Source organism: Rhinoderma darwinii, chromosome 4 (assembly GCF_050947455.1).
Source record: "Rhinoderma darwinii isolate aRhiDar2 chromosome 4, aRhiDar2.hap1, whole genome shotgun sequence".
Taxonomy (NCBI): domain Eukaryota; kingdom Metazoa; phylum Chordata; class Amphibia; order Anura; family Rhinodermatidae; genus Rhinoderma; species Rhinoderma darwinii.
Genome location: NC_134690.1, coordinates 281,841,366 through 281,867,939, shown reverse-complemented (window position 1 = coordinate 281,867,939; position 26,574 = coordinate 281,841,366). Strand labels below are relative to the sequence as shown.

The window sequence follows — 26,574 nt, the reverse complement described above, 5'->3', positions numbered from 1 at the left end:
AGGCAGGCTGTCGGGGCGCATGGAGAGATTGCATTTTTAAACAACTGTTAAGCCATTGGTTGCAGACCACCGGTGTAGAGAAAATATGCAAAAGTCATTCTTATTCCTTTTTACTGTTTTTGGTGGATTAACAAAATTTTGATCCCAATAAAAAGAAACCATTTGCTTGGGATTGCACACATAAATTAGGCTGGATTCACACGTCTGTATGTTTAACGTCTGTGTTATGGCCGCAAGATCCCCCCCCCCCTACGGATTTACTTAACCAAACCTAGATCACCACTGGGTTGCATGGTGATTTCAGATCAGTGGACATGCAGGGAGAGTTGGGTCTGAAACAGTCCTTCAAATAAGACTTTACCTGCAGTCTAATGTAAAAATATGGATAATTCATGTGTTGTGCTAAATGACGGATGTGTTCGTAAATACAACCAAACGCATACAAAATATTTTTATGGAGCAAGTTGCGTGTTTGAACAAGTTAAGGCAGGGAAGTTAAAATGTGCTTTCTGTGCTGCATTGGGCTATATGGCTAAGAGGAGCAGAACAAGGGAAAACCAGAAGCAACGGTTCCGTTGCACCACGGACACTGGCGGCCGACGGAACTCATTGACTTTAATGGGTTCCGTCAGCTTTCCGTCCAGCATGCTGCGCTATTGTTTCTGGTAATCTTTGCCGAATCTGTGACAGTCTTCGTTGTTAATGCAGATGTGAACAGAGCCTTAGGTAAGTTTCGGCAATTTTCGTTTGCAAGTGTTCTTTGCGGCTTTTTTTGTCACCTATATCTAATATCCTTCTTCGTGAGGATTTCTTCAGTCACCGCTTATTTGGGTCAGTAGGATTTGTAAATCAAAATCTGTCTCCGCTGAAGAATGACCGCGACAAAGGAGGCACCACAGCAGAACAGGTATAAAAGGACTGCTATTCTGCATAGCCGAAATGGAACACCATAATCGGGCACAATATATATTGCAACTATGAGGTACAATTTATTAAGGTACTTATTAAAAGGGTCCTGATGGGCTGGATGCAAATTCAGTCCATTTTGCCGAACACCGGGTCTATGTGGTGTCTTTCCAAGCTAATTTCCATACTAAAGGGTCTTGCTGTGTGTGGCCAGTTAAATTAATGGTAAATTAATTGCTTACTAACCCACCCTCTCATTTTTGTATTGTAATGGCAGAAAACGTTCCCTCTAATGACTAGGACGGATGTTGGATTTTCCATACAGTCCAGGTGTTTCTGACTGATTTTAAAACTATGGGTTAAATATTTTTAGTGTAAGCATTGTTCATTTAACCAGAAATACTGTACATCTTGCATTTTTTTTTTTCTAAAACTTTTTATATTATGCTTCCTTGTCACAAGGAAGTATCAGTGGAGGAACATATTCTCACAAGCCCCAAGGTCTGTTCACTTCATCTTGTTTCATCGGACAACTGATACCACTGGCGCCTGACGGACCCATTGACTTATAATGGGGTCCACTGTTTTAATGGGATGAATAGTGCTGGTTGTATTCGTCCAATGGAACTGGCACTGCGGTGCTTCTAAGTGGAAGCCACGATGCAGACGTTAACAGAGGGCATATAATGATTTGGATGTAGGTCACACTGGCACTGCGAAGACCTCCTTTTGCAATTTATTTATAGAGCAGCATTCTTGCCCACAAATCCTTTTCATCACACATTTGCTGATCTATAATTGAGTTTATAGGTATATGTTAGATCCATTATATGTGTGATATCACAGGGTGTATGGCCACCTATTCATGCTGAGAAATTGCTATATTGTTACATATAAACTTTTGAGGAAAATATTGACTTTACTTTTCCAAAAATTATCGTGTTTTTGTTTTTTACAGATTTGACAGATGAGAAAGTAAAGGCATATCTCTCCCGCCACCCCCAATTGCTCGATGAATTTGTATCAGAAAGTGTAACTTCAGAAACTGTAGAAAAATGGATGAGAAAGAAGAACTTAAATGAAGGTAAGAATTGATATTACAATAGGCAAACTGATGGCTCTGTAATAACTCTGTTCTACTAGATTGAATAGCGTAGTTCCACTTAATAGAAGATTCATAATAATTGATTCAACCTAGACTGGCATATCCTATGGATATTTCAAAAATATGTCAGATGGGAATACCCCTTTAAAAGAGTACTAATGTTATGCCTGGTGCAGTGTCTGAAAAGGTAGGGCATGATTTAAAAAAGTACCAAAAAGAAAATACCAGTCATGCACCGCCCTCTCAGGCCTGCAGTAGGCATAACACCCTTAGGGCACATTCAGACGTGGCAGAATCTGCAGTGCGTTCTTTTAATGCGCAGCATGTCAATTGTATTTTTTAAATGCTGCTTTTTTTTGTTGCGGGTTTTCCCCATTGAATTCAATGGAGAGTTAAAACGCGCACCAAATAACAGATGTTGCGATTTTTGCAGCGTAAAAGCTGCGATTCTGCCACAATAATCGTATCTAAGAAAAGACAACAACTTAAACTTACCCAGAATTTTATGGTTCTTCGTCCAGGCTGGCATCCTGGGATGACGTTTCATCCAATGTGACCGCTGCAGCCAAGTATAGGCTACTGATGTCACATGGAATGAAACGTCCGCTCAGGAGGCCGGCCTGCAGTACGGCAGAGGGATGTGTCGCCATGGCTACGTAAGTACGAAATGTTTTTTGCCTGCATCAGGAGGATTCGGCTGTATTTTAACAGCTGTGTCTTTCTGAAGCATTCGGAAACAGACAAGCATATCTGTGCCCTGATATCTGTTGGCTGCACTGAATAGCAGTATGGGCCACAGGTTGGGCACCACTACTTACTATTTTTATAATCTGCCCGTCCGTGTTAACAAGGGATAAGATTCTTATAACGTTTATATGTATGTGGAGTATTTTTAAGATATTTTTATACCTGAAGTAGTCATTTGTGGGTCTAATGACCTATGATATTCATCCATGCTAGCTTAATATTACAATATATTATGATAACTTAATGACAAAAGGCAAAACTACATCCTGTGCGCGATCACAGTGAAGCAAATTCCAATTTATGCTGTTGTACAGTGCTGTAATATGGCACCATTTGTACCTATGTACACCTCTAACTTCATATGGAGGTTATTTCTCATATAGAATCAGACAAAAAAACACACCATGTGAACCCAGCCTTAGAGGTATTCTGCTATAGGAGCATTGGTTCTATAGGAAAATACCTACTTAATATGGTGCTACATGGAGCCACAATGTGATGGCACACAGAGTACCTACGGTTGCGGAGACCTAGGGACTCTGTGTTATCCTTACTGACTTCATGGTTCTGTTGTACTCATGAAACCGAAGTCTTCTTTTTCTTCATGCTTCTGTTTAAAGCTCTATTTAGCTTATTTTACAGACCATAAAAGTGAGAGCAGATGGAATAGAAATTATTATTTTTTTGGTTGCACGATGAATTTTCTATCAAGACTATTTGCAGGGTGGATTACGTTTTTGTTTTGGATACATTTAGAATAAAAATAGTTGCAAAGTGCATATAACGAACATCGCAACTTCTGGGGTGCCATTCAGAGTGTATGTTGTATACTGAGTGATCCTACCAGCTGATAGGAGAAGAGTGATCACATGGTTAGCATTCAGACACTTATACATGCCTTTTCTAAACTGTAGCTGAGTTGTCGTGCCCACCTGGGCAGCTCTTCTATGCAGTGGTGTCATAGGTATCTCGCTAGTGACCCTGTTTTTCACTACGCTCTACTGTAGGCAGATCTGTAAGAGCAGCTCTCATTCTGCCGGACTTGAGCCTTCCATGTACTACATGAACACCCATTCGTTTTAATGGCCGCCATTTAATACTATATTTCCCCGCTTGGCAGACCGCAGCTACCCCTGGCAAAATAAGCTATTTACGAGGGGGGGCCGGAAGCAGCTCTTTTGTGAAAGGGGTTATCTGAAGAGACAACCACTTTAATAGCACTCTGAGGTGTTTTTAGTAACTTGGAATTCTTCTTGTACTCATCCCTTTACTGGTAGTTTGTTTTGGAATTTTATTTTGTATTCATATCCGTTCTTTTGCCAGAAAATAGATTAGTAGCGATTTCCGATAATGATGCTAAAATTGCTTGAAATACCTTGACTGCACAAAAATGATATTTGTACTAATGGCTCAAGCACATGGTTATTCCTCATGCACGGTACTGCATGTGCCAACATGTGGTGCCTCTGTTGGCAGTGCTTCTAGGGGAGAGTACCTCTATAATATGGCATGTGATGGAGCACAATTTAATTTTCTTTTTTTTTCCTTGCGGAATCGTAAGAAAAAAAAGTTCAATGTGCTTCTTTAAAATTTAATAACAAATAGCTCTCCTCCAGAAGGACGAAAACCAGTTTCTCTCGTGACACCTATAGGTGGCTTTCCGGTAAAATTGAAGGTGCACAATTACAGTAACATTGTAACATAGTATGTCAGGGCTCGTCCACACGCTGCGGAATTGCCACGTTTTTTCCGGACAGAATTTCGGACTGAGAAAATGCAGCAGAATACTGTTCCAGCATAGTGGATGAGATTTAACAAATCTCAACCACGTGCTGCGTAAAAATTACGAGCAGAAATTTAACTGCGGTGCGTATTTTTCGGACTGTAGCATGTTAATTCCTGCTGCTGAAAGTGGCCAGAATTACTGCGTTTTCCTAACATTGTGAAAAACGCCGCACTTTACAAACTATTTTCTGCTGTAAAAACCGTTGGAATTGGGGTGTTTTTGCCTCAGCGGAATATCCTGCTTTTTTCAACGGAATTGCTGCAGAAATTTTCTGAAGCAATTCCGTTCTGTGTAGACAAGCCCTTTGATCTAGAGATTTTTTCTGATCTGGATAGAGCTATGTCTTTTTTTAGTCAATCACCTATTTGATCTAATGCCCATAACAATATTATTACTTTAAAGAAAATCCAGGTCTCTTAGAGGCCAGAGCATATCGTGCATGGGTCCAATTCTAATTATTGGGATCCATGCACGATACTATACAGGTGTCGTGGAGTTTCCAAGGCAACCAGACTGCCCAGCGTGCAGGAGCCTGTTTCACAAGTGGAGGTACACTAGGCGTAAACACTTTCACGTCATTTCATTGCGGAAAATCGACAGTGCATTACAGCAGCAGCAGTGTGGGTGAGATTTGAACAAATCTCATTCACACGCTATGTAAAAAACCCGCCAATTTAAAATGTTCATAAATTGACCTGCAGTCTGGTTTTTAAGCTGCAGCATGTACATTTATTCTGCGAAATCGCTGCTCTTCATTAAATTTAATGGTGAGGTAAAACCTGCAACAGAGAGCTATGTGTTGCGTCTTTAGTGGAGCATCCGCTGCAATTTCGCTGCAAAAAATCGCAAATTAATGAAAGTTTATACTTGCCCCAACCGTAGTCCTAGCGACGCAATCCTCCATTCTGTCCGGCCCCCTGGGACTCCTGCAGCCCCATGTTTGATCCCATGTGACTTCTGCAGCCAATCAATGGCTGCAGCGGTCACATGGACTACATCGTCATCAAAGGAGGCCGGGCTACGCTCAGCAGAGAGGGGCACTTCGCCATGGGGTAAGTATATCCTTTTTTTTCCGTATCACTGCAGGATTTCCGAAGCGGAAATGCCGCCAGAAAAACTGCACCAGAATTGTTGCTGCTGTTTTTAGGACGGAATTCCCTGCGTCTTCCAGGACTGATACGCTGTGTAGTTTTAAGCAGCGTATCCGCCTAGTGTGTTCCTATCTGTAATGTGGTGGTTTTTTTTGTTTGTTTTTTAATCTGACTTCCAGTTACTGAATAATAAAACAACCAAAGAATATGCAGTAATATTGAGAAGTATGTAAGCCAAAATGTTAGTTATCTAGGGATAGAACTATGCAGAAGTTGTCCTTAGTTTGCATTTCTTATCTGTATGACGTCTGGTAGGAGTTAATCTTTGCGTAATGCAACTTTGACTGCACTATCAGGTCCCAGCTGTGTTTATTTTTAAGTCTCTGATTAGCATTATGACATGGAAATTGGCTCAAGTAACGTTTTTTTTTTGTACTTTTCTTCTTGTTTTTTTTGTACTACAGTGGAATTTAAAAAAAGTAGTACAAATGCAGTGCATTTCTGTGTTGCAGGATTTATGTTCATACTAAAAGGATTCTAGCCTAATCTCAAATCTTCTAGGTTTTAAAAATGTGTGTATATATATATATATATATATATATATATATATATATATATATATACAGTGGAGGAAATAAGTATTCGATCCCTTGCTGATTTTGTAAGTTTGCCCACTGTCAAAGACATGAACAGTCTAGAATTTTTAGGCTAGGTTAATTTTACCAGTGAGAGATAGATTATATAAAAAAAATCACATTGTCAAAATGATATATATTTATTTGCATTGTGCACAGAGAAATAAGTATTTGATCCCTTTGGCAAACAAGACTTAATACTTGGTGGCAAAACCCTTGTTGGCACACACAGCAGTCAGACATTTTTAGTAGTTGATGATGAGGTTTGCACACATGTTAGATGGAATTTTGGCCCACTCCTCTTTGCAGATCATCTGTAAATCATTAAGATTTCGAGGCTGTCGCTTGGCAACTCGGATCTTCAGCTCCCTCCATAAGTTTTCGATGGGCTTAAGGTCTGGAGACTGGCTAGGCCACTCCATGACCTTAATGTGCTTCTTTTTGAGCCACTCCTTTGTTGCCTTGGCTGTATGTTTCGGGTCATTGTCGTGCTGGAAGACCCAGCCACGAGCCATTTTTAATGTCCTGGTGGAGGGAAGGAGGTTGTCACTCAGGATTTGACGGTACATGGCTCCGTCCATTCTCCCATTGATGCGGTGAAGTAGTCCTGTGCCCTTAGCAGAGAAACACCCCCAAAACATAATGTTTCCACCTCCATGCTTGACAGTGGGTACGGTGTTGTTTGGGTCATAGGCAGCATTTCTCTTCCTCCAAACACGGCGAGTTGAGTTAATGCCAAAGAGCTCAATTTTAGTCTCATCTGACCACAGCACCTTCTCCCAATCACTCTCAGAATCATCCAGATGTTCATTTGCAAACTTCAGACGGGCCTGTACATGTGCCTTCTTGAGCAGGGGGACCTTGCGGGCACTGCAGGATTTTAATCCATTACGGCGTAATGTGTTACCAATGGTTTTCTTGGTGACTGTGGTCCCAGCTGCCTTGAGATCATTAACAAGTTCCCCCTGTGTAGTTTTCGGCTGAGCTCTCACCTTCCTCAGGATCAAGGATACCCCACGAGGTGAGATTTTGCATGGAGCCCCAGATCGATGTCGATTGACAGTCATTTTGTATGTCTTCCATTTTCTTACTATTGCACCAACAGTTGTCTCCTTCTCACCCAGCGTCTTACTTATGGTTTTGTAGCCCATTCCAGCCTTGTGCAGGTCTATGATCTTGTCCCTGACATCCTTAGAAAGCTCTTTGGTCTTGCCCATGTTGTAGAGGTTAGAGTCAGACTGATTAATTGAGTCTGTGGACAGGAGTCTTTTATACAGGTGACCATGTAAGACAGCTGTCTTTAATGCAGGCACCAAGTTGATTTGGAGCATGTAACTGGTCTGGAGGAGGCTGAACTCTTAATGGTTGGTAGGGGATCAAATACTTATTTCTCTGTGCACAATGCAAATAAATATATATAATTTTGACAATGTGATTTTCTTATTTTTTTTTAATATAATCTATCTCTCACTGGTAAAATTAACCTAGCCTAAAAATTCTAGACTGTTCATGTCTTTGACAGTGGGCAAACTTACAAAATCAGCAAGGGATCAAATACTTATTTCCTCCACTGTATGTATGTATGTATGTATGTATGTATATATATATATATATATATAATGTGTGTGATAGATATACATACATACATACATACATACATACATACATACATACATGCATACACTTGTGCTCCTCCTCGTGCTGGTCTGTGCCTGTACAATCCGGAATCCGATAACGGCTGAATAACTCAAACTTCTGATCTCTGCTGTTTAATCCCTTGTATGATCAAGGCTGCTATAGACAGAGGTGTAGCCCCTTTTAAAGGACCCCAAGAAAACCGCCTCAAAATCTAAATTTTTTACGATAAATAAAATGTATTAAAGATGTCTTAAAACACCACATAATATAGATATTTGGTATCCTCACAACCTTAACGACCTGTACAATATATTTATAAAATAATTTATGATGTCTATATGTATTGTAAGTGCAAACTTAGGTATTCTCTACGAACTCTCAATATATGGCGTGTGTGTGTGTATATTCTGGGATGCTAGGACCCCATGTTATTATAGAAACTGTTACATAGGACTTTAAGTACACATAATGTATTACGTGTTATTTGAAGAGGAATCCTCATGTTGTATGTGATTTTACATAGGACTGCTAAACCATTTCTTTAAGGCCCTGTTCACACGGCAGGGATAGCCGGCCGTGTGACGACCATTTATTAAACGGCCGTCACACGACCGCAGTAAAAACAATAGACCCCAAATGGGGCTATTCACGCAGCCGATTTATCTTTTTTTACGGCCTGGGCCATCAAACCATGGAACATGCCGTTTTACACCACCGTCACTTGCATGTGATCCGAGTGACTGCCATGCTTTCTGACACTCTCCCCTCCCCATAGTTCGAAGGAGGAGGAGATTTTTTTGCTGTAGGTGCAACTACCCCCTGTAGATGACACCCCCTTGTAGATGGCACCACTGTAGCTCCCTGTAGGAGGAGATTCGCAAAACGCACACGCTCGTGTAAATCCGGCCTTATACTTACCCAGAATTATGTGTTTCTTCGTCCAGATCTTCCTCCTGGGATAACGTTTCATCCCATGTGACTGCTGCAGCCTGTGATTGCCTGCAGCTGTCAGATGGGATGAAATGTAATTTCAGGAGGCCGGGCTGCAGGATAGTGGAGAGACGCGTCGTCATAGCTGCGTAAGTACGAAGCTTTTTTTTTTTTTCCTGTGCGGTAATTCCGCAGCATTTACAGTAGCATCAAAGTGGAAATCTAATGCCCACACTGCGGAAAAAAACCTCAGCATAAACATTAATAATTTGACCTGTGGTGTGGAATTTCATTACGCAGCATGTCAATTTATGCCGCGTTTTTGTTGATTTTCCATCGCGGGTTTTTCCTATTGAATTCAATGGGGATGCAAATCTCGCAACAGAAAGCCAAGTATTGATGATTTATTTATTTATTTCAAGTGCTGCTTTCTGCAGCGAAAATTCCGTCCGAAAAATTGCACCACAATGTGGTTAGATTTTTCAGATGGAAGGTGCTGCGGTTTCCAGGTCAGATATGCTGTGTGTTTTTTGTTTTTTATGCAGTATATCCGACGTGTGGGAACCAAGCCTAAAGACGAGGCTGGACGGCAGCGCGGAGGGCTTAAGGGAAAGCCTCCATGACTGCCATAGGAGGCAGAGGGAGCCAATAGGAAAAGAGATGGTTGGTGAGGGAAAGGAGGAGACGTAGAGGGGACATGAGGGAGGTATCTGTTCCTCCCGCTGTTTTCGGCATTGAGCCGGAAGCAGCGGGAGGAACAACCGGTAGAAAACTTAGCTTAGCTGAGAGAGCTTAGCCGTGCACTTACCTCTCACTGCCCGTAGTAGGATGTCTTCTCTGGCCGCATTGTTCGAGCAGCTGCAGGCTGCAGCGGTGTTCCATGATCCGGGCTGGCTCGAAGAGACAGTTGCAGCGCTAGCCCGGATCCCTCAGGCAGGCCCGTCGCGCTATGTGTCGGCAGCCGGCACAGAGGCGCCCCCTTCCCCCGCCCTCCTCACAGGCGTTAGCAATATAGCAGCGGGGGGAGAGACGATCCCTGCGGCCCCTGCTCCGATAAAGCAGAGGGCGTCGTCGGGAGCGGTGGCTCAGGTCCGGTCACCCCGCCGCTCCTGGCGGTCCTGTTCACCAGAGCCTCTGAGCCCAGACATGGCCCTGCTGGCCCGGCGTCGCAGGGGGAGCCCTTCTAAGGATGCTGCAGGCCAGGTTGCTGGGACAGGCGCCTCCTCCCAGGGCCTGCGTCCTGGCAGGAATCTCCAGCTGCGACGGGGCTCGGCGGTTAACGGAGTCGCAGGCCGGGCTCCCTATCACACCCCCGCTTTCAGCCGCTGTATGCCAGGTGCAGTCCACGGCCGCCCCGCATGGTGATGTGCCGGCCAGGGGGCAGGCTTCCTCGAGGTCATCGGGGAGGACGCCAAGATCAAGGACGACGTTGAGGCAACAGGTCCGGTCGGAGGTTTGGGTCCCTACAGTCGGCCGGCCCCTCTGTCAGCATATCGGGGTCCCCATGTCGGAGATGTCGGTGGGAGTACCAGTCGGCAGCGTGAGAGGATCTAGAAGATGGAGAGCTGGATGAGGCGCAGCGCGGTCAGGATTTTACGGCTGGCGGGAATACAGCGCCTGGGCAGCCTGGTGAGTATGTAACTCCTATGTTACCATATCCAGCAGTTTTTATGTCGGGTTTTGAGGGTGGGGCAGCGAGCACGGAAGTTGCGGCTGTCGATAGTGGCGTTGTCGGGCGCGATGGCTTATCGGATTTGGTGGGTTGTTTGCGCGAGTTAGTCGGGCGCTTAGATAGGGCAGCGGCTCCTGTAGTTCCGGCGGTGGTATGGGAAGGTCCTCGTGATGTACTGCTGCGGCCCACAGGTGGTATTGTTTCAAGGGCGTCGAAAGAAGCGGTAGCAGTGTCGGTTCAAACTGAGGCACAGAAGGATGGGGATAGAATTAGGCTGGATGATCGTGCTCGGGGCGAGGTTTAGGTCTGTTTTGAGGGTCCGTTAGGGGCTCACCTGAAACAGGAGGTTAGGGATCGGATTTGGAAGGACTAGTACGTGGAAATATTTTCTCTTCTGCCGCTTGCAAAGTTCAACTTGGATAAAGGCAAGTGGGATGAGAGTAAAAAAGAACGCCGGCGGTATAGGCTTATCCCGCAGACGTTTGTTAATTGGTCGCAAGCTTTTGCTATTTTGGCGAGCGTGATTGGGGAAAAGGCGCCGGAAAATTGCTCGGCTTTGTTCTGTTATTTCGATACCATCGGGGAGGCCTATAGGGCGTACGGGGGGCAGGCGTGGTTGCGGTATGATGAGCAATTTCGCCAGCGGAAAGAGGTAAGGCCGGCGATTCGGTGGGATCAAAAAGATATTGCGCTGTGGTTGCGGGTTACGGCCCCGGTTAAGCAGTCCTTTCCCGGGAACGTTGGCCAAGGAGGTCAGTCGGGTCAGTCCGGACAGGGTTCCGGTTCAAAACTTGGGTTCTGCTGGCAGTTCAATGATGGCCAGTGTAAGTTCGGGGCCTCATGTAAATTTAAACATGTCTGTTCAGAGTGTAACGGTTCCTCTCATGGGGCTGCAAAATGTATGCGCAAAGGGAAGCGGTCAGGTCCTCAGTCCTCCTCCGTTGGCCAAGGGGCGGTCGCCGGTGAGGGTGGAAAGAATGGCGCCATATCTAATTGAATATCCGGATAGGGTTGCAGCCAAGTTAATTTTTGAGGGGTTTTCATTTGGTTTTGTTATTCCCCCTCCTCCGTATGAGGTTCCGGTTACACGGCGTAACCTTAAGTCGGCTTATTTGCACTCGGAGGTTGTTTCGGAAAAACTTTTGAAAGAAGTTTTGTTGGGGCGCATGGCCGGTCCTTTTGTCGAGCCGCCTATTGTAAATCTAGTTGTATCCCCCTTGGGAATTGTTCCGAAGCGGGAGCCCCATAAATTCCGTTTGATTCACCATTTGTCCTTTCCCAGGGGATCGTCGGTAAATGATGGGATAGATGACGATTTATGCTCGGTGGTTTACACGTCATTTGATAAAGCGGTGGCGTTGGTGCGTGGGGCGGGACCCGGGGCGTTGTTGGCGAAGACAGACTTTGAGGCGGCTTTTCGTTTGCTGCCGGTACATCCGGAGAGCCAATGGCTGTTGGGTTGCTTCTGGAACGGGGGGTTTTATGTCGATAGGTGTCTTCCAATGGGGTGTTCTCTTTGGTGCGCATACTTTGAGGCTTTTCGTAGCTTCGTGGAATGGGTGACGAAGGGTGTAGCTGGGGTGGACTCATTGATACATTATCTGGATGACTTTTTGTGTGTCGGCCCTAGTGGTTCCCCTGTTTGTGGTAACCTATTGTATTTCTTGCAGAAGGTTGCGTCGGATTTTGGAATCCCTTTGGCGCCGGGTAAAACTGAGGGCCCAGTCTCTACCATCTGTTTTTTAGGGATCGCAATTGATTCGGTCGCTATGGAGTGCCGGCTGCCTGAGGATAAATTACTACCCTTGTGGCATGAAGTGAGGCGGGCCTGCCGAATGAAGAAGATCACTTTGCGCGAACTCCAGTCGCTGCTGAGGAAGTTGAATTTTGCCTGTAGGATTATGCCAATGGGTAGAATTTTTAGTAGGCGATTGGCGGCAGCGACGGCGGGTATCAGGGCATCCCATCATTTTGTGAGGCTTGGGCTGGAAAACAAGGCGGATCTGCAGGTATGGGATGAGTTCCTCGAGCAATATAATGGTAAATCGTTGTGGATGTCCCTGGTGCAAGAAATGAGCGAGTTGGAGTTTACTGACACGGCGGGGTCCGGTGGTTTTGGCGCGTATGCGGGGGGGCAATGGTGTGCGGCCGGACAGCTGGGTGGTCAGTGGGCTTACGCGAAATCTGGCCCTGCTCGAGCTGTTTCCCATCGTGGTTGCGGCGACCATTTGGGGGGACAGGCTCAGGGATAAAAAGGTTTGTTTCCACTGCGATAACATGGGGGTGGTGTTAGCAATTAACAACTTATCAGCATCGTCTCCACCTGTGGTTCAGTTGTTGCGTCACCTAGTATTAGTGTGCTTGTCGCTAAACGCGTGGGTAGTGGCGGTGCATGTGCCAGGGGTGTCTAACTGTATTGCTGATGCTCTTTCTCGCTCGCAGTGGGATCGTTTTCGTCAATTGGCACCGGGAGCGGATGCGTTCGGCTTGGCTTGCCCGGAGCATCTCTGGGAGTTGGTTTCGGTCCCGTGGACAGGTTGATTGAACGGTCGCTGGCTAGGGCGACTTGGAACGCTTATTCGGCTTGTTGGCAGCAATGGGAGGATTGGGTAAGAGTGTTGGGCAACGTCCGCACGGAACAAGGCAGGTTGGTAGCATTGTTGTACTGGTTGGGTGATGCATGGGAGGCGGGGTTTTCTCTGGCTAAGGTGAATCGTTTCGTTGCTGGTTTGGCGTTCGGTTTCAAATTACGGGGTTTCCAGGATGTGTCCAAGCATTTTCTAGTAAGGCAAGCTTTGAAAGGTTTGCGTAGAGGTAGGGCTGAAGCAGATCAGAGGCGACCCGTGTCTTTTGCCCTCCTTGGTTCGATGGGCGCATCGCTGGGGGCTGTTTGTAATTCACCTTATGAGGTAGATTTGTTTCGGTTGGCTTTTTCCCTCGCGTTTTTTGGAGCACTCCGAATTGGGGAGTTGGTCTCTCCTAGTAAGGCGAGAGCTGGGGGTTTGCGACAGGCGGACGTGGGTCTTTACGGGGATAGACTCGAGTTGTTGGTGCGGCGGTCCAAGACTGATCAGTTGGGACGTGGTAAGCGTATAGTGTTGTTTGCTCTCCCTGGGTCGACGATGTGTCCGGTCACTTGCATGGTTGCGTTCAAGCCACGGGGTGATGTGCCTGAGTCGCCATTGCTCCGCCATGAGAATGGCGCGTTTCTGTCTAGGTATCAATTTGATGCAGTATTCAGAAAATGCTTGGCTGTGGTTGGTGTGGGGGACGGGTGGTACTCGTCTCACTCGTTCAGGATTGGCGCGGCTACAGAAGCTGGGCGTTGGGGGTTGGATGACGAGGGTGTGCGTCGCATTGGCCGCTGGGAGTCTAATAGGTTTCGAACTTACGTTCGCCCTCATTTGTTGTGAGTTGTGCGTTGTTTCTGATGGCCTTTCTTTGCGTTTGTTGTCCTTTCATTTCAGATCATCGCCCATGTTTAGTTTGGCTGTTAGGACATTCTTTTGTGCACTGGGGGGCACTTCAGGCAGACGTGCGCCCGGATGGCCGCCAGCTTCGCATTCCGCGGCAAGATGCGGTTTTACATTGGCTGGGATTCCGAGGTATGTTATGGAGCCGGGTACTGGCCGAGTTTCAAACATATTCTCATCTGGATAGAGTCCCGGAGGTTTTGGTGTTGCATGTTGGGGGGAACGATCTAGGGGTACGCCCCTTCCGTGAGCTAGTGCGGGATATAAAGCATGATTTGTTGTGTCTGTGGGCGCCTTATCCGTCCTTGGTGATTGTTTGGTCGGACATAGTTCCGAGGAAGTTTTGGCGCTTGGCAAGGTCTGTGGAGAGGGTCAATAAGGCCCGCATTAAGGTGAACCGGGCGGTGTCACGTTTCGTTGCCAAGAACAGGGGCATTTGTGTGCGACACGGATCTGGAGTCTGGGGTTGGAAATTATTGGCGTAGTGATGGGGTACATTTGACCGAGGTTGGAATTGATCTGTGGAGTTTGGCCTTAGCAGAAGGAATTGAGAGGGCCGTTGTGGTATGGAGGAACTCACAGGCTTAAAGGGGTTGTCCCAAGTTGATAAATGGAGCTATAAAGCTCCCCCATGTAAAAATAAGAAGAATTCTAATTACCTTTCCGTCGTCCAGCGATGTCGTTTTCTTGCTATTCTTGATTGAAGTTGCGGTCGGTCCCTCTTTGTATCCTGCTCGTTGCCTAGGTTCCCGGCCACCGCTATTTACCTTTAGCGGTGGCCGCGCATGCGTAATGACATCCTCTGCGTCCTGAGCAGAGGATGTCATTTGCTCGTGAACGCGCATCTCGGCACTTCTCGGCGCATGCGCAGAAGATGCAGTGGAAGGAACTCGTCGCAAGGAGAAGTCTGTGCTCCGCTAAAGGTAAGTGTGTATATGTTTGTGTGCGTGTGTGTGTGTGTGTCTGTGTTTGTGTATATATGGGTGTGTTTGTGTATATGTGTTTGTGTGTGTGTGTTTATGTGCGAGTGTATATATGGTTGTATTTGTGTGTATGTGTATATGTTTGTGTATATTTTTGTGTGTGTGTATATGGGTGTGTTTGTGTATGTTTGTGTGTATATGTTTTTTGTATATGTGTGGGTTTGTGTATATATGGGTGTGTTTGTGTACATATGTTTGTGTGTATATGTTTGTGTGTATATGGGTGTGTTTGTGTATATATGGGTGTGTTTGTGTATATTTGGGTGTGTTTGTATACATGTGTTTGTGTATATATGTGTGTGTGTGTGTATATATGTGTGTGTGTGTGTGTGTTTGTGTATATATGTGTGTGTGTGTGTATATATGTGTGTGTGTGTGTTTGTGTATATGTTTGTGTGTATGTGTGTGTATTTTTGTATATGTATGTTTGTGTATATATGGGTGTGTTTGTGCATGTGTGTATAGGTTTGTGTGTGTTTTTGTATACATGTGTGTTTGTGTATTTGGGTGTGTTTGTGTACATGTGTTTGTGTGTGTGTGTGTGTGTGTGTGTGTGTTTATATGGGTGTGTTTGTGCATATGTGTATATGTTTGTGTGTATATGTTTCTGTATTTTTGTATATGTATATTTGTGTGTCTGTGTATATATGGGTGTGTTTGTGTATATATGGGTGTGTTTGTGTATATGTGTGTGTGTGTTTGTGTGTATGTGTTTGTGTATATATGGGTGTTTGTGTACATGTGTTTGTGTGTGTGTGTTTGTGTATATGTTTGTGTGTATGTGTTTGTGTGTGTTTGTGTAATATATGGGTGTGTGTTTATATGTGTTTGTGTATATGTTTGTGTGTGGTTGTGTGTGTGTGTGTGTGTGTGTGTGTGTGTGTGTGTGTGTGTGTAGGAGAGTATAAGTATCGGTATTGTTCACATTGATAACTTTTTTTTTATGTTGTTGCAGATTTTGATGTACCAATTGGACTACGTCTTCGATTAATTGGACTACTGCGTAGATCTACGTTTTTGAAAATTTTAATAAAATGGTTAACGAGGGTTTTGTTGGATTTCTTATTTCAATAAAAAAAAATTGTCTTTGTGTTTTTTTTTTCAAACTTTATTAGTGCCTAGATAATGGTAGTTGGCTGATTGACAGCGTCCATTATAAAGGCGGTACTTAGTGTTAGCCGGTGCAGAGGCTAGCACTAACCACCCATTATTACCCCGGTACCCACCACCACCAGGGGTGCCGGGAAGAGCTTGGTACGATCCAGTACCCGACCATCTGTTGTGATGGTTGGGTACTGGGGCGGCCGTAGGCTGGTATAATGAGGCTGGGAAGGGCCAAAAACAGTGGACCTTCCCACCCTTGTAATGCTAGGCTGCTGCTGCTGTGTTGTATCGGGTTGGTTATAAAAATGTGGGGGACCCCCACGTCGTTTCTTTTTTTAAATTTAACAATAGACGTTGGGTCCCCCACATTTTTAATAACCAGCCATATACAAGGCCGCAGCAGCCTGGCATTACATGGGTGGGAGGGGCCACTGGTTTAGTACATTCCCAGGCTAATAACACTGTGTTGTATGTGGCTGGTTATGATAAATTGGGTGGAACCCCATGTCTTTTTAATAAAAATAATAAATAAATAATAAAAAAAAATGATGTGGGGTCACCCCCATTTTTATAACCAGCCAGATACAACACAGCAGCAGCAGCCTAGCATTACAAGGGTGGGAAGGTCCACTGTTTTTGGCCCTTCCCAGCCTCATAATACCAGCCTGCGGCCGCCCCAGAGCCCGACCATCACAATAGATGGTCGGGTACTGGATCGTACCCAGCTCTTCCCGGCACCCCTGGTGGTGGTGGGTACCGGGGTAATAATGGTGTTTAGTGTTAGCCTCTGTACCGGTTAACACTAAGCCTCCCCTTAGTAATGGACCTTGTCACTCAGACAGCGGCCATTACTAAAGTGATCGTAATAAAACTTGAAAATAAAAGACAAAGATATAGATAAAATATTTTATTGAAATAAAGCACCCCCAACACAACCCTCATTAACCATTTTATTGATGAAAAAAAAGCGTCATCTAAGTAGTCCTCGAAACCGACGTAGTCCAAACACCAAACCTGTAAAAAATCAAAAATAAAAAATAAAAAAAATGAAATAAAACATGTCGTAGACTTAGTTTCACTTTCATGTGTGATACTGACTGTTATACCATGCATAGAAGCCTGCGGCAAAGTTGGCTTAGATACAGGGCGCCAGCAGACAGTATCATACATGGCCATACACACATTTATACAAACAAACATACATACATACATGCAAACATACATGCACATATAGACATACATACAAGCAAACATACATACAAGCAAAGATACATACATACATACATGCAAGCAAACATACATACATGCAAGCAAGCATACATACATGAAAGCAAGCATACATACATACAAGCAAACATACATACATACATACATACAAGCAAACATTCATACAAGCAAACATACATACATGCAAACATACATACATACATGCAAACATACATACATGCACATATACACATACATGCACATATACACATACAAACATGACAACATACATACAAGAAAACATACATACATGCAAACATACATGCATACATACATGCAAACATACATACATACATGCAAACATACATGCACATATACACATACAAATATGACAACATACATACAAGCAAACATACATACATACAAGCAAACATACATACATACAAGCAAACATACATGCAAGCAAACAAACATACATACATGCAAACATACACATACATGCACATATACACATACAAACATGACAACATACATACAAGAAAACATACATACATACAAACATACATGCAAACATACATACATACATGCAAACATACATACATACATGCAAATATACATACATGCAAACATACATACATACATGCAAACATACATACATACATGCAAATATACATACTTGCATTCAACCATACATTCAAACATGTACATACATACATACAAACTTACATATATGAAAACATACATACAAACATACATACATGCAAACATACCTACATGAAAACATACATACATGAAAACATACACATATACAAACAAACATGACAACATACATACAATAAAACATACATAAATGCAAACATACATACATACATACATGGAAACATACATACATGGAAACATACATACATGCACATATACACATACAAACATGAAAACATACATACATACATACATACATACATGAAAACATACATGCACATATACACATACAAACATGACAACATACATACAAGAAAACATACATACATGCACATATACACATACATGACAACATAGCGGCCATTACTAAAGTGATAGTAATAAAACTTGAAAATAAAACACAAAGATATAGATAAAATATTTTATTGAAATAAAGCACCCCCAACACAACCCTCATTAACCATTTTATTGATGAAAAAAAAAGCGTCATCTAAGTAGTCCTCGAAACCGACGTAGTCCAAACACCAAACCTGTAAAAAATCAAAAATAAAAAAAATGAAATAAAACATGTCTTAGACTTAGTTTCACTTTCATGTGTGATACTGACTGTTATACCATGCATAGAAGCCTGCGGCAAAGTTGGCTTAGATACAGGGCGCCAGCAGACAGTATCATACATGGCCATACAGACATTTATACAAACAAACATACATACATACATGCAAACATACATGCACATATAGACATACATACAAGCAAACATACATACAAGCAAACATACATACATACATGCAAGCAAACATACATACATGCAAGCAAGCATACATACATGAAAGCAAGCATACATACATACAAGCAAACATACATACATACAAGCAAACATTCATACAAGCAAACATACATACATGCATACATACATACATACATACATACATGCAAACATACATACATGCACATATACACATACATGCACATATACACATACAAACTTGACAACATACATACAAGAAAACATACATACATGCAAACATACATACATACATACATGCAAACATACATGCACATATACACATACAAATATGACAACATACATACAAGCATACATACATACATACAAGCAAACATACATGCAAGCAAACAAACATACATACATGCAAACATACACATACATGCACATATACACATACAAACATGACAACATACATACAAGAAAACATACATACATGCAAACATACATGCAAACATACATACATACATGCAAACATACATACATACATGCAAATATACATACATGCAAACATACATACATACATGCAAACATACATACATGCAAATATACATACTTGCATTCAACCATACATACAAACATGTACATACATACATACAAACTTACATACATGAAAACATACATACAAACATACATACATGCAAACATACCTACATGAAAACATACATACATGAAAACATACACACATACAAACATGACAACATACATACAATAAAACATACATAAATGCAAACATACATACATACATGGAAACATACATACATGCAAACATACATGCACATATACACATACAAACATGAAAACATACATACATACATACATGAAAACATACATGCACATATACACATACAAACATGACAACATACATACAAGAAAACATACATACATACATACATACATACATGCACATATACACATACATGACAACATACATACAAAAATAAACTCACCTAAGACGTTCCCACGAAGAGCTGAACGGTCCCGTCACTTTTCTTCTCCCATTCACAATAACATAGCGGTGGGCGCAGATGACGTAATCACGTGGGCCTGATATGATTACGTCATCTGCGCCACAACGCATTGTTACTATGAATGCGAGCGGCGCCAAGAAGAAGGAAGATGGCAAGTGACGGGACCGTTCAGAGCGCTGTTAGAACGTCTTAGGTGAGTTTATTTTTTATATATATTTTTAGTTGTTCGCCGGGTGCTCATGCAGCACCGGTACGGCGGCTACAAACATTACATGTAGTGACAGGGTTGGGGGGGGGGGAGAAGTTGTTTGCCGAAACGGGGTAAATGTAGTGTAGTGTAGGGTTGATGACATTCACGGTAAGTTCGTCTCAATCGGGCTTACCATGCCCGCTTGAGAAGAACATTCTCCCGATGTTGCTAGAACTACAGTATCTAGCAACATCGGGAGCGCGCACACTGCAGAGCGGAGCGGCTTGATTGACATCAAGCCGCTCACGCCCCTTTTTAGAAAAGATAACCAGCACTTGCTGAGTTATCAAGTGTAAAAAAAAAGGCACTTAAAAAAAATTCAAAATTCATTTCCTAACAGCAAATGTTTTAAAATTCATTTCCTGCTTAGAATGTTTAAAAAAAAATAATTTGAGTCAACTTGGGACAACCCCTTTAAGGTAGTCAAGGCCTGTTTCGCTGTTGCGGGGGGAGTCCTTGAGGTTGGTCAGTACAAAATGGTGGGGGGTCGCATCGGGGGTATGCGTCCCCCAAAAAGGTATATAATTTGAAGACTTCATAGGGTGTTATCCCTTTGAAGTGGTCTTCTGGTGGTTGGAGCCATCTGCAGAGGTGAGCGGTGCCTCCGAGCTGGTTTACGGCTGGAGGTAAAGAGTTGGTGGTGGTTTGCAGATGACTAACTTAAAGGAAATCCGGTTTTAAAATGGCTTCAAGGACTTCCCCTGCTCTGTTAAAGTATTAAAAATGTTGATTGTTAATTCTGATTCTGACCCATGTTGGGTCATGTGAATTAGAGGAGGAATTCTCCGGTCGAATTCCAAAAGGAGTTATCCGAATGTTTCGGATTAAATTGCATTTAAAATAATGTAAATAAATAAACGGCTGCTGTGGCCATTTCATATCCAACCTCGGTTGTCATGTGTCGTTATTGGGTGGTGGGCCAGAAAAGGGGTGAATAAAAGTTAAAAGGTTTTAAATAACACATGACTCTACTTAGGCCAGTCATGGCTTTTTATGCAGCATACCAATTGTCTGTCTCGCCCAGATGCCACAGGCATAAATATAGTCTTCCTTCTGAATTCACATACAGGAACTAGTGTGCAAGTCGAGCTTATTAAGGGTGCATTCACACATTGCGGTTGAGTTGCGGAATAAAAACGCAAATGAAATAACTGAGCTGTGCGGTTTCATTTATTTGATGTGAGTGGGCTGCCATGTGTTTAAATGGTCATTTAATGAGACCCCCTTGTTTCACATAAGTATAAATGCACAGGACAAAGGCAATTGACAATTAGGGTATGTGCACACAACCTCTTTTCAGACGTAATGGAGGCGTTTTACGCCTCGAATTACGCCTAAAAAGACGGCTCCAATACGTCGGCAAACATCTGCCCATTGCTTGCAATGGGTCTTACGATGTTCTGTGCAGACGAGCTGTCATTTTACGCGTCGCTGTCAAGACGGCGCATAAAATTACGCCCGCGTCAAAGAAGTGCAGGACACTTCTTGGGACGTACTTGGAGCCGTTTTTCATTGACTCCTAAAAGAACAGCTCAAATTACGTCTGTAAAAGACGCCACGAAAAACACGTGCACTTGTAAAAACGTCTGAAATTCAGGAGCTGTTTTCTCCTGAAGACAGCTCCGTAATTTCAGACGTATTTGGCGTTGTGTGCACATACCTTAAGGTGCCTGGAGGCAGTGGGCTATTCAAAGTTCAGGATAGTGTTAGCTGAGCAAAAGGGAGCACAAAAGCATAGACAAAGTTCTTTCTGTGGTGAGTAAGGTTTCTTATTTATTAATATTGACTTGCCACTTATGAATTATATAGCTGGGTGCCCGCTGACAAGTTGCAGCTTGTTTACCACGATCATGCTGCAGGTCAAGGATCCTCCGCTTTTTGCTATGTTTGAAGAGCAGGCCTTGAAAGAAAGATGTGTGGCACAGCTTTCAACAACTCCTATCTATTACGGTTTTTTTAATAGAGACATCAGGTTTTTGATGCAGTGGATGCTTTCAGATTTTAAAAGTGCTTTGTAAATGTTGTATTTGATATATTAACCCTTTCCCGTTGCAGCTATTTTTAGTTTTGTTTTTTCTCCCCGCCTAAAAAAAGCATAACTTTTTTTAAATTATTATTAGTATTCGCATTATTATTATCATTAGTATTATTTTTCTGTTGACATAGCTGTATGAGAACTTTTTTTTTTCTTCAGGACAGTGTTGTAGTGTTTAATGGCACCATTTTATGTACCGTATAACGTACTGGAAAACTTTTAAGAATTATTTTATGAGGGGGAATGGAGAGTAAACAGCAATTCCTCCATTGTTTTTTAGGTAATGTTTTTACAGTGTTCACCCTGCGGTAAAAATATATTAACTTTATTCTGCAGGTCAATACAATTATGGCGATATCAAATTTTATAAAGTTTTTTTTTTTTTTATGTTTTACTACTTTTACAAAATAATAAACATATATTTTTTTTATTTTTCCGTCGATGGAGCTTTGGGAGAGGGTATTTCTTGTGGAGCGAGCTGTTGTTTTTATTGGTACCATTTTAGGGTACATCCAACTTTTTTTAATAAATTTTTGTTCCATTTTTTCGGGAGGTAAGATGACCATAAAACCGCAACTCTGGAGTATTTTTTTTTTTACGACGTTCAACCTGTGGGTAAAGTAATGTTATATTTTAATAGTTCGAACTTCTACTGAAGTGACAAAACTAATTATGTTTATTTTTCTTTTGTTTACATGACTTTAGGGGGAAAATGGCAAAGTAAATTTTTTCTAAACTTGGTTTTATTAAAAAATTAAACTATTGATGATACAGCTTCTATGTATCCTATATACATAGAAGCTGTATCGTTCTCTCTTAGACAATTCCGTCAGTTCTGTTGAACTGATGGCTTGTCTGATATCCGGTCCTGCGTGTCTCTGACAGTGTCCATCTGAGTTCAAAACTTAAATTCAGGGATTGCCTGGCTGGTTCGCCCTGGTTCTCCAGAACTGGTTGTTAAAATTACAGACAGGTCGGAGAACAGTGTTGAAGTGGGTACCTGGAACTGGCCCCCTGCACTCAAGTGCATCCGCTTCCTTAGGACGCGGATACAATTGATTAATCTAGCGCTGCCTGGCGAGGCACAGGATCCCTCGCAATTCGACGTTTTAGCAATGATGCTGTCGGTCTTAATCTTCAGGGGGCCCTATCTACAGGGGACGCTGTGGGGGCCCTATCTACGGGGGGTCCTATCTACAGCCTGTAGACTACAGGGGGCTCTATGGGGAGCACTATCCACAGGAGGCTCTATGGGGAGCACCATCTACAGGGGGCTCTATGGCCCTGTCCACACAGTATTTTGGCGCGGTTTTTCCCCCCGCAAGCGTTAAACGCTCGCGTGGAAGTGACATGCCCTATATTCGGCCGTTTCCGTCTGACCTCCCGTTGACATCAATGGGAGGCAGAGAAATCGTTTTTCCATGCCTTTTTTTGCCTATTATACTATTATATTTAGGGGCATAGAGTGTGGCACCGTGAGAATTTTATCTCCGTTTATAGGTGCGGAAATGTTGGAAAAGAGAGGAGCCGATGACATCTGAGCAGCAAACTCTGCAGAAATGGGTCGTGGCGTTGTCATGGAGGTCTAGACCAAATGGAAAATAAAAAAAGATAATGAATGACTCCAATCTAAGAAGACGTCACCTGTGAGTCACTAAATGTAAATGTTTATTCTCCCTGTGACTGATCAGTACTGTAATCGTTGTATGATCTGCAGCAAGAGGATGGGTCTATCGTTCTGTTTTGTGAAACAGCAACTAGAATATCCTTACCGTTGTTCAGGCCATACTGGGAGCTGTAGTTTTATGTCGTACAAACTTATACAGCAGGGGTTCAAATTAATTTGCAAATGATCTCTGTACTAAGCGGTTTTTGTGCTTGTGCTATACTTATGTACTGAGCTTGGTTTCTAGTGCTGTATATATGTACTGTGTGTGTGTGTGTGTGTGTGTGTGTGTGTGTGTGTAATATATATATATATATATATGTGTGTGTATGTATATGTGTGTGTGTGTGTGTGTGTGTGTGTGTATGTATGTGTATATATATATATATATATATATATATATACATACACACACACGTGTGTGTGTGTGTATATATATACATACACACTGTCCCCCCTCCCTTCTGACGGTGCACAGCCTAACTAAATGGGCTGCATATGCTATTGAATGTGCAGATCTGGATCTATACGTAATTGGGTGAGTTTAAAGAGGCTCTGCCCCCACATTATAAGTGGCCTATATTGTACATGATGTGATCGGCTCTGTAATGTAGATTACAGAAGTGTTTTTTATTTAGAAAAACGATAATTTTTGACTGAGTTATGACCTATATTAGCTTTATGCTAATGAGTTTCTCAATGGACAACTGGGCGTGTTTTACTATATGACCAAGTGGGCGTTGTATAGAGGAGTGTTTGACGCTTGAGAGCATTGATCCATGTAGTTAATGCACTCCAGGCAGTAAATAACACTTCCATTTCTCCATATAATCATGGATAATAACCAATCGGCCCTGCTTGTTTTCCAACTATCCATACTTGGAGGGTGGGGGTGCGTGTTTGTGTGTTTATCCCGTACATGCATTTTAGTATGGGTAGCCATCTCTGTTTTCATCCATTTGAGTTTTGCTCTCCATGGGGAGAATGTAATGCACAGAAAGAGACCTCAGGTCCCCTGTTAAAATGCTGCATGGTGCAAAGCCCTAAGGAGCGTAACCTGATCCCCTCCCATGTAAACCGATTACTAAACGCTGTTTTAGAGGGGGCAGCAGAACGGAGACTGTCATTATAGTTGTATATGTGAAGGATTGATGGCTATGACAGAACATAGTCTGCCTTAATATATATTCTTAATCATTTTAATATGTATCTGTTCATATTTATAATGTATTCCCGAGGAGACTTTATTCTTGCAGGAAAGCAGTTGATTTTCTTATTTTATTGAGATATCTGGAAGTAACTTGATTTGTAAATAATAGCATAGCCACCAGCCTTAAAGGTTAATGTTTTATGTGTCTAAGCAACACCAATAACATCCCACAGTTGTGCATTAGTGTCCCTGAAGCAAGCCAAAATCGAATCTCAAACGTAAATGTGTGCAAATTGCAGTTGCTTTGGATAATTTTCCCCAGGTACATCTGTTACTCAGTGGATTGCTCCATCCTCTGGTGAGAATTGGCTTTGTTGGCCACTAATTATTATGCTTCTCTTTACTGATGTTGGCTACCAATTCCCATATGGAACAGCAATTTATGTTTCTTTTACTTCCTCATTAGGTAGATATGACCGTTGATGACGCATTAAACTTTAATGAAATATTTTTGCAGGTTGACTCAACAGAAAATATTGAATGAGTAATGAAAAGCAAACCAACAGCACTTACTATTGATTTTTTTTTTTGACGGGTGCTGGTATGTTCAGACATATAGGTCCTTTGTTAATGTGTCTTAAAAAGCTACACAGTTAGATTTTAATTAAATTAAAATAAGCCCTCACACAGCTTAGTGGAAAAAATAAAAAAGTTCTGGCTCTCCGAATATGGCGACACAAAATGCAGAAAATGTGTTCCAGAAGGGGATAAGATCTGGCATCATTTATCAGTGCGACACTGGCCACATATCTGTGGATTATTATTTATTTACCCCATTATTATACCCTCTTATTATGCCCTGATGTACTCTGCACAGATTACGTATGTCCCACATTATAAACTGAAATACTAGGGAAACCCCAAACAGAACTCCTACACAGCAAAATCTGCACTCCAAAAGCTAAGTGGCGCTCCGTCCCTTCAGAACCCTACAGCGTGCCCAAACAGCAGTTTACTTCCACATATATTGCATCGCCATACCCGGCAGAACCCACTTAACATTTTATGAGGTATTAGTCTGCAGTGGCACAAACTGGGCACGACATATTGTGCACTAAAATGGCATATCAGTGGAAAGGCCACTGCACATTATTTTTTAGTTAAAAAACTAATTTTGGGCAAAATACTCACTGCACCTCTTAAATGCCTTAAGGGGTGTAGTTTCCAAAATAGGGTCACTTCTTGTGGGTTTGTTTTACTATTTGACCTTAGAGCCTCTGCAATTGTGGGCCAATGCTGTAAAAATCATCGACATAGGCTTAAAATGCGCATGGTGCTCTTTCACTCCTGAGTTCTGGCGTGTGTCCAGGAAAATGATAAATGCCTTTTAGAGATGTAGCGTACAAAATGGGGTCACTATTGGGGTGTTTCCACTGGATTCTGATACCTTAGTGGCTTTGCAAATGCGACATGATGCCCGATCACCAATCCAGCAAAATCTGCGCTCAAATTGAAATGGTGTTCCTTCCTTTCTGAACCCTGCCAAGTGCTCAAACCGCAGTTTAGGGCCACATATGGGGTATTTCCGTACTCCGGAGAAAAACACCACACAATTTGTAACTCCATTTCTTCCATTATTCCTTGTGAAAATGAAAAATAGGGAGCTAAACCTACATATTTAGTTTTTACATTTTCACATCCTAATTCTAATAAAATGTATGAAACACCTGTAGGGTGTAA

General features: G+C 42.6%; 1 protein-coding gene across 1 annotated transcript in view; it reads left to right on the top strand.

The window, feature by feature from the left end:
* The window catches only part of PDE10A (phosphodiesterase 10A), a 235,733-nt gene that overhangs the window by 77,015 nt on the left and 132,144 nt on the right, over positions 1 to 26,574 (top strand). The window contains exon 2 of the mRNA XM_075862555.1: positions 1,865 to 1,990. Within this exon, the coding sequence (XP_075718670.1) occupies positions 1,865 to 1,990 (126 nt within the window). The remainder of the gene's footprint in view (positions 1 to 1,864; positions 1,991 to 26,574) is intronic.